Source organism: Trachymyrmex cornetzi, unplaced genomic scaffold, assembly GCF_001594075.2.
Source record: "Trachymyrmex cornetzi isolate Tcor2-1 unplaced genomic scaffold, Tcor1.1 scaffold1121, whole genome shotgun sequence".
NCBI lineage: Eukaryota > Metazoa > Arthropoda > Insecta > Hymenoptera > Formicidae > Trachymyrmex > Trachymyrmex cornetzi.
The window spans coordinates 1-8,778 of record NW_017295678.1 but is presented as its reverse complement, the minus strand read 5'-3'; the positions used below and the strand labels follow the sequence as shown (position 1 = coordinate 8,778).

The 8,778-nt window shown below is 34.9% G+C and overlaps 3 protein-coding genes across 3 annotated transcripts; all 3 read right to left on the bottom strand.

Annotated features, from left to right (window-relative positions):
- Positions 1 to 4,727: 4,727 nt before the first annotated feature.
- Positions 4,728 to 5,171, bottom strand: LOC108763984 (uncharacterized). The gene has a single exon (XM_018511967.1). It carries the CDS (start codon positions 5,169 to 5,171, stop codon positions 4,728 to 4,730), a length of 444 nt encoding a protein of 147 aa, XP_018367469.1.
- A 656-nt stretch (positions 5,172 to 5,827) lies between these two features.
- LOC108763978 (uncharacterized) lies at positions 5,828 to 7,024 on the bottom strand. Its single transcript, XM_018511953.1, has one exon. The coding sequence runs from the start codon at positions 7,022 to 7,024 to the stop codon at positions 5,828 to 5,830; it is 1,197 nt and encodes a 398-aa protein (XP_018367455.1).
- A 188-nt stretch (positions 7,025 to 7,212) lies between these two features.
- On the bottom strand, positions 7,213 to 8,199 carry LOC108763970 (uncharacterized). Its single transcript, XM_018511943.1, has one exon. The coding sequence runs from the start codon at positions 8,197 to 8,199 to the stop codon at positions 7,213 to 7,215; it is 987 nt and encodes a 328-aa protein (XP_018367445.1).
- Between the last annotated feature and the right edge of the window lie 579 nt (positions 8,200 to 8,778).

Genomic DNA, 8,778 nt, shown 5'->3' with positions numbered 1-8,778 from the left:
TATATATATATATATATTTATCATTTCTGAAATACTTAAAACTTATCGAAATAAACTTAAAGTATTTCTCAAAAATAGTAATTATATTGCCAACTACTTTGATTAATTAATCATATATATATATATGCATAAGCACTTATACATAATCATTATTGAAAAATTACACCTGCAGTTTCCACACAATATCATTATTCATATACAAAAGTTTTTCACAATTAAAGCAGAACAAGCCATTCATATACAAAAGTTTTTCGCAATTAAAGTAGAAAACAAGTCACAATAACATCAAAATAATAAAAAAAAATCAGGGCTCCTGAGAGTCAGTGTAGTTAATACGCAATTTTAAATCTTTATTTCAGAAAATAGAATCTTTATTCCAAAAAATAGTACATTTTAATTAACTTTGGAACCATCCTCAGCAATACAATTTCAAAATATCAATCCCGTCATGTCCAAGAAAAAAATCACCATCAGATTAACAGATTTGATGTTGTAATCTATTCGAAACAGTAAATTATCTTATAAATATTTCGAAACCATTCTATCCAACAAGTTACAAATTAACATAAAAAACTAGTGACTCACCTCAAGACATAGAAGGAATTCGTCTCGACACTGGATCAAAACCAATTAAAATTTATTATCATTAAAGAGTATCTAGTTAAAAACCGCATGTTGATCGCAGCTCGAACAAAACATGACTAATACATTTAATATAATAAGTAAGACATGTCAGGTCAACAAGGAAAATAAAAAGAAAAAAGAACAATGTCAATACATAAACAATAATGTGTATAAACCGACAAAATGTAACTATTTAATGTCTTTCAATAATTGTACATAAGTTTGATGTACACCCTCTGTATCTGAGCGTAAATTGAGACTATTTTGTTGCATGAGTATATGAATGCACTGAGATATTAAACGTTTATTAAGAAAACACTCTTCATCTAATATCGCAACATTCTCCCAATCGAAGTCATGTTCAAATTCAGTCCGATGTTCTGTGATCACCGATTGGTTGTTATTATTCCGGTTAATATGATTACGATGCTCAGCCAATCTAATTTTAAGTTTTCTTCTTGTCTGTCTAACATAAGAAGCATCACAGGATTTCATGAGATTTTATACACAACATTTTTTCTCTTTTCTCTTGGGAGGATGTCTTTATGTCCTTTGATCAAACTATTTAATTTATTTAAGCCAATAAAAGCTAATTTTGTGTTAAAAGTTTTACTAATTCTTTTGAATTCATCTGAAATTTTTGAAATATAAGGTAGTACAAACCAAGAAGTATAATCCCTCTTAATTTCTTCATGTGATTCTTTTTGTTGTATTGTACCTTATGAATGAGAATTTTTAAACGTGCATTACTAGTATTAAAAATTAAATCAATTGGATAATCATTTTTTAGTAATGTACTGATAATGTGTTCAAAATTTTTTGGGTGATATTTTCCGATAATAAAAACGCTCTATCTGTCATACCTATTATTATACCTCTTTTTTGTGAGAGTGGATGTGACGAAAAAAAATTAAGGTATCTTCCCGAATACGTAGGTTTATGATACCACAGTCAAATTCAATTAGATTATTACCGTACTAATATGGGTAACTAGTGACCGAGCGATTCCTGTTCGTGCGAATTTCTTTAAGTCTTTCGGTAATTATAAATTATACTACATTTTATTATTTTCCAAAATAGAGTCAATATTTATTCTAGAAAGTTGAAAGTATGTTGGTGAATTTTTAGAGATTTTTTAAATTATTTTGAAGAGGTGAAAAAACGAAGAGATTTGAAGTGACTCTTGATGGTATGGATGAGGCACAAAATTGTAGATGGTACGATAAGGGTTAATAATAGTAATATCCAAAAAATTTATTTTGTCGTCGTCAAATTCTAAGATAAATTTTAATCTGTCATGTAACGAATTAAGGTCTCAAGTGTAAAGTCAACTAGATTTTTTGGAACTGCCATAACAATATCGTCTACATAACGAAAATAAAAGGATTGAAAACCCAAAGTCTCTAATGCCCTTACTTCCAAATCATCACTAAATCGGATACTATTGGAGAAAGAGGCGACCCCACAAGGGTACCAAAATTTTGTTTATAAAACTGCCCATCAAAACTAAAATAAGTTGAATTAAGTACCAACCGGACTCCCAACATAAATTCATCTTTCGAGATATTGATCTTGTCCCTCACAAAATTCCACTTCTTATCAATACTCTCAATAGTCAAATCAATAGGGATATTGGTAAACAAGGACACAACATCCAATAAGACATGTTCAATTTCAAAACGTGTCCCCTTAAGTCTTTATACCAATTGAAAACTATTATCAATATTGTAAACCGATTTAGGTACATTCTTTGAGATGACATCAAGGAATGGAAAGTTACTTTTTAAAAGTAACAAGTTACAGTTACTCGTTACCGAGTAGAAAAAGTAACAAGTTACCGTTACTAGTTACTGATTTTTAAAAGTAACTCGACATAGTTATCGTTATTTGAGAAAGTAAATTTTCGTTACTTTTCCGTTTTTTTTTTTTTTTAAATCTACGACCGCCAATCACAGCGGACGGGCCTAGGGGCCTTCTCTAGTCTCAAGCGCTATGCACTGTAAAAAATTGTTGTGTAAAATTATAACTATTATAGTGGATAATTTTGAGACCCACTATAATAGTTGTAAACGTCCACACGTTCGTAAATTTGAAATATGCAAATAAAAATAATTTCTTGGTTTGTAACTAAGCAGATTGTAGAAGTACAATTACAATGTGTATGTGTAGTTACAGGAATATGACAATATATTTCGCACTATATATTATTATACATTTAACAGCAATATGCGAAAAATTTTTGCTATATTACGTAATACTAAAATTTGGATAATTACAGAAAATATTCAAAATATCCTGCTATTTATATAATTTTCAATATAAAATATGATATATTTACACAATAAAAATTTACATAATTTCTAAAATTGCATGATTTTTTATATATATACTAATCATGTAATCTATTTTACATCTATTATACACATGTGTAAAGAAATTTTTTTACAGTGTAAGTGGCTTGTGTCGTATCATGTCCAATCATGTGCAAAGTAACGATAAAAGTAACTGTAAAATTCGTTACCATTATCAAAAAAATGTAACTTCGTTACCGTTACAGTTACCAAAGAAAAAAAGTAATGCAGTTACCAGTAAAGTTACCAAAAAAGTAACTTGTAACTGTAACTTCGTTACAAGTAACGAGTTACTTCCATTCCCTGGGTGATATCATGTATGAAAGTTGCCAAGGCATATAGAGGACTATCTATAGATAATATTATTAATCTGAATGGGCAATTCAATTTATGTATTTTCGGTAAAGCATACGCTCTCGGGAGAATACTTTCGCTACAAGATAATTTTTTGTACATTAAATCATTAATAAAATTTGTCTTTTTTATCTTAATAACAGATCTCGGACATCATTAGTTAATTTATTAGTCGGATCTTTCTTTAATTTTATGTAAGTTTCTTTTCCTCAAGCATTTGCAATACTTTAATCATTATTTAATGCAACTGTGATATTTCCCTTATCAACCTTTGTTAAGATGACATTAGGATTTCGCTTTAGAAAATCTTTAGTGGCCTTCAACATTTTGCAATTTTAGTATTAACCTCATTTTTAGCAACAGAAGAAGATGGCAGTTTCTTAAGAATCAGTAATGTATCTAATCACATAGCCACCTGTTCTATAATAATTGTTGTTGACTGCAGTTGTAGGTGGAAAATTGAGTAATACGTGGTTAGTTGAAATTGAATTTATTCACTGAAAGCTGATACGTGTCTACTCTACGCTTGCTAAATCTGATCTCTCCTTCTAGCCGTTCGCAACTCGCGGATGCGTGCGTACACCGCTGGCGCTCTATCTCGTCGAAATACAGTAATCAGTCGGTCGATAACAAGATCGATAACTAAGCTACCGACCTGCGTAACGTGATTAACTAAAATAGGAGTTACCAACTAACAATCATAACACGCCGCCCGCCTTGTCAAATATTGCATATTTTCAATAAAACAATACAAACTTATTTCTAAAGTATAGTCTCGAACATGATTCGTTATTCTTACACAAGTTATACATATATATATATATATTTTTTTTTATACGGTATAACAATCCGTATAGTATCTAAATTAAACGCTTAAAATAAGAAATTAATACATAGATGTTTCGTGCTAATCTGGTATCGGTGACACATTAACAATAGCTCTTTTATATATACCCTGTTCCGTTTTCACAGTCACCGCTCTTACGATTTCGTCAGTACCAGGATGTATTTCCAAAATTTGGGCGAGTTTCCATTTCAAAGGTCTGCTTTCACCCTCCTTTAACATAACTAATTGTCCGATCTTGAATACGTTCCTGGAGTCAATTTTCCACTTAGTTCTCTGCTGACATATGCTTAGGTATTCTTTCTGCCACCTAGTCCAAAATCGTTGTTTGAGTTGTTGTACGTGTTGCCATCTTGACAATCTGTTTACCGGAATTTCTTACAGATTCACCTCCGGGTGGCTTTGTAGACACTCTCCTATTAGGAAGTGGCCAGGAGTTAAGGCATTTAGGTCGTTCGAATCGTCCGATAAAGGAGTCAGAGGTCTGGAGTTTATCATTGCTTCTACTTGAATTAATATCGTCATCAGCTCCGTTACCGTCAAACAGGCGTCCCCTACATAGTTCGTTTCAAATGTAACTTTAATAACCGCACCGCCGATTCCCAAAGTCCCTCAAAATGAGGGGATCGAGCAGGTATAAAATGCCACTTCATTTGTTCGGAAGCTGCATACTCTTGGACGGAATTCTTAAATTCGTTAGTCTCGAACACTTGCCGTAATTCGCGTTCTGCTCCGACGAAATTAGTTCCATTGTCGGAGTATAGGTTCGCAACTTTTCCTCGCCGAGCTATGAATCTCTTTGTTGCTGCGATGAAGGAATCTGCGCTCAAATCCTCCACTAATTCAATGTGTACTGCCTTTACCGACATGCATATAAAGACTGCCACATAGGTTTTATATTTCTTACTGTTACGTCTAATACGGTCCCGGGTATAGAAGGGGCCACAATAATCGACTCCTGTATTATGAAAGGGTCTTGCTGCGCTAACTCGGGCCATTGGTAGCTGTCCCATGAGCTGCCAGCTTGCTTTGGGATTAGCCTTTCGGCACCGGATACATTTGTATATTATCTCCTTGACTCTACTCCTTGCACAAATATTGGCCAGAATTCTTCTCTGATATTACTTAATGTAGTCTGGACTCCAGCATGCAATAACTTCTCATGGTAGTGTATAATCACCAGCTTTGTAAAATAGTGATGTGATAGTAAGATTGTGGGGTGTTTGACCTCTTCCGGTAGGACTGCGTGCTTCAACCTTCCACCCACTCTTAAGATTCCATTGTGGTCAACAAATGGTGATAGGGCTATCAGTCTTGAACTTCTCTGTACCTTTTTGCTCGACTTTAACATTTCTATTTCGTCTGAAAACTTTTCGGATTGTACTAACATAATTACCCTTATTTTAGCTATTTTAATTTCTTCGGCGCCTATCGTGCCTAGCTTGCGGTTTTCCTTGCCACATCTTATATTGTAAATAAATCTTAACATGTATGCTGCTACTCGTAACAATTTATACAATGACGAGAATCTCCTATATTTTATAACGGTATCGCAGTTAGTAACCACTACTGTTACAATTTGTTTTCTTTCCTCTGGTATGTTTGTTAATAATTCCACGTCTTCCCCGGGCCACGCGTCTCTCTCTTGTTTCAACTACTGAGGTCCATTCCACCAAATGTTAGAATTCACTAATTGCTCTGATGTAGCATCCTTCGATATTAGATCCGCGAGATTGTCTCTAGTTCCTACGTGACCCCATTCGGAAGGTGTGGAATCATTGTGTATTTCGCTTACTCGGTTCGCGACAAATATGTGCCATTTTCTAGAGGAGGAGTCTATCCAGGCTAATACAATTTTAGAGTCCGTCCAGTAAAACTTTTGCGCTACGTTTAACTTTAGGTTTATTAATACTCGATTCATTAATTTGGCTAGCAAAACGGCTCCACATAGCTCTAACCGGGGCAGCGATAACGCTTTCATCGGTGCCACGCGTGATTTGGAGCAAACTAGGGTAACCGTGATTTCTCCTCGCTTGTTTCTTTCTCGTATATACACGCATGCACCATACGCCGCCTCGCTTGCGTCACAAAACCCATGCAGCTGTAGTTGAACCTGGCCTTCGCCTGATACAATTAGTCTAGGTATTCGTAGTTCATTGAGTATATGCAATTGTGATCTTATACGTTCCCATTCCCTATGAATGTGCATGGGCACTGATTCGTCCCATTTTAGACTTGAACTCCACATTTTTTGCATTAGAATTTTCGCCGAAGTTATTACCGGCCCTACTAAACCTAACGGATCATACAGCTTACATGTTTGCGATAACACTTTCCTCTTTGTTACACGTTGATCTGTCTCCCTTATGTCTACTTCATATTGAAATATATCTTTATGTGGGTTCCATAATACCCCTAGTAATCTTGACTCTTTTTCCTTAGTAATATCTAAGCTTTCATTTTTAAACTGCTTATTTTCCTTAACCGTCTCTACGTTACTCCTCCATTTGTGCAATTTGAATCCTCCTTTACCTAGCAATTCTATTAATTCCTCTTTCAAGAGTAAGATTTCCGCGCTTGTGTTACTTCCCGTTAAGAGGTCATCCATATAAAAATTGTTATACAATACTTCAGCTGCTCTAGGGTAGTTTACTTTTTCGATTTCCGCTAACTGGTGCAGACACCTTACGGCTAAAAATGACGCGGGTTTCGTACCGTAGGTCGCGGTGTTCAATTCGAATTCATGCAACTCGTCTTTCGGATCTTCCCGCCACAATATACTTTGCAGCGACCGTTGCTCTTTGTCAACTAATATTTGTCTACATTTTTTCCACCACTGCACATAACACATATTTATAGCCTCGGAATTGTATTATTAAGGCAAATAAATCTGCTTGTATTGTGGGGCCTTTATATAGAGCGTCATTTAAAGTTTTCCCCTTGGCATACTGACTCGACGCGTCAAAAACTACTCTAGTTTTAGTCGTGACACTGGTTTCTTTTATTACGGCTTGGTGTGGCAAGTATACCCGAAAGTTATTATCTTTCTCTTTCTCTATTCGACTCATTATGTCCTAACTGCTGATATTCTTTCATAAACGTGATATAATCCCCTCTCAATTCAGGATTGTAACTAAATTTCCGTTCTAATGCTAAGAATCTCTTCAAAGCTACCTCCCTTGAACCATTCAACAATGGCAATATTTCTTTTTTGACTGGCAATTTGACAACGAATCTACCATCTTTTTGCCGCACGTAACTAGTTTCGAATAACCTTTCGCAATACTTTTCTTCCGAAGTACTATTCTTAATGTTCGCGTAATTTTCTACCTCCCAAAACCTTTGGACGGTCTGACATAGTTCCTCTAATGTACTTAGATTACAGCTTGTTTGTGAATGTTTTTTTGACTCGACTATATTAATGGATCCTGATACTAACCAGCCTAATGATTTTTGTAATATTGGTTTGTTTCTACCTAGCCTTATTTGACCCACGCAAACCAGCTCCCAAAACCTCTCTGCACCGATTAATATATCTATCTTACTCGGGATGTTAAAATTTGGATCTGCCAATTTAATATTTTTAGGTATATCTAAATCTGTTACGTTCACTTCGATAGTAGGTAAGTTTTGTGTAATCTTTTCCAATACTATAAATTGCATGTCCAATCCGAAGGTATTAAATCGCGAACTTACATGCAATTGCGCTGACTTCATAGCATGTGATATGTGGTGACTTATACCTTTTATCTCTATATGATTTGCCCTCGTTTTCACGTTTACTTTTTTAACGAACTCTTCCGTAACAAAATTAGATTGAGACCCGTTGTCAAGTAACGCTTTACCCTCTATGTATTGTCCATCGCAATTTTTGACTAATACTACTGCCGTAGATAACAATACCTGTGTTGAGGTAAGTATCCTTTTTGGTTGTGTGTATGTACATATTGTATCTTCCTTCTTATGGGCTTCATTAATCGTACTCGGATTTGGATCGCTCGTTTCTTCTTTCCCTTTTGATGTCATGTTATCATCGTGTAACAAAGTGCTGTGTTTTTTCATACATTTTCTACAGTGGCTGGCGTTACAATCCCTAACGAAATGTTTGCCCTTCAAACAATTGAGACATAATTTTAGAGATCTTGTTTAAACAGTCTGTAATGGATAGTTCTTTAAACGTTTTACACTGATAAATTTGATGGTCGCCATTACAATGTGCACATTTTACGCTTGCTACTGCTGCATGTGCATTTGTCGTCTTACTGGTCGTTTGTCGAGGCCTGCTAGATGACTCTATAGATAGACTCCTTCTCGCGACGGCTTCTAATGTTTCACATCGCTTTGTTAAGAATTCTATCAATTCGTTAAATTTTGGTACTTGCTTACTGTCTAGATTATTCTCCCACTCTTTTATTGTAAAGTTGAAACAACCTGACTTCTATACGCGGACTAGCTCGTCGGCTCGTGCTATGGTCGTAATGTGTACGGAGCGTAAAAGAGGTTCGGCGGGAGAGGAAGATGCGAATATATATATGCGATGCGTAGCGATACAATAAAATATATATTTATTAAACGATATTTATTAAACGATCTATACAATGTTCG

Bases quoted from the DNA above. Each gene is read 5' to 3' on its own strand.
- LOC108763978 (XM_018511953.1), bottom strand. From the start codon at position 7,024: ATGTGTTATGTGCAGTGGTGGAAAAAATGTAGACAAATATTAGTTGAC.
- LOC108763984 (XM_018511967.1), bottom strand. From the start codon at position 5,171: ATGGCCCGAGTTAGCGCAGCAAGACCCTTTCATAATACAGGAGTCGAT.
- LOC108763970 (XM_018511943.1), bottom strand. From the start codon at position 8,199: ATGACATCAAAAGGGAAAGAAGAAACGAGCGATCCAAATCCGAGTACG.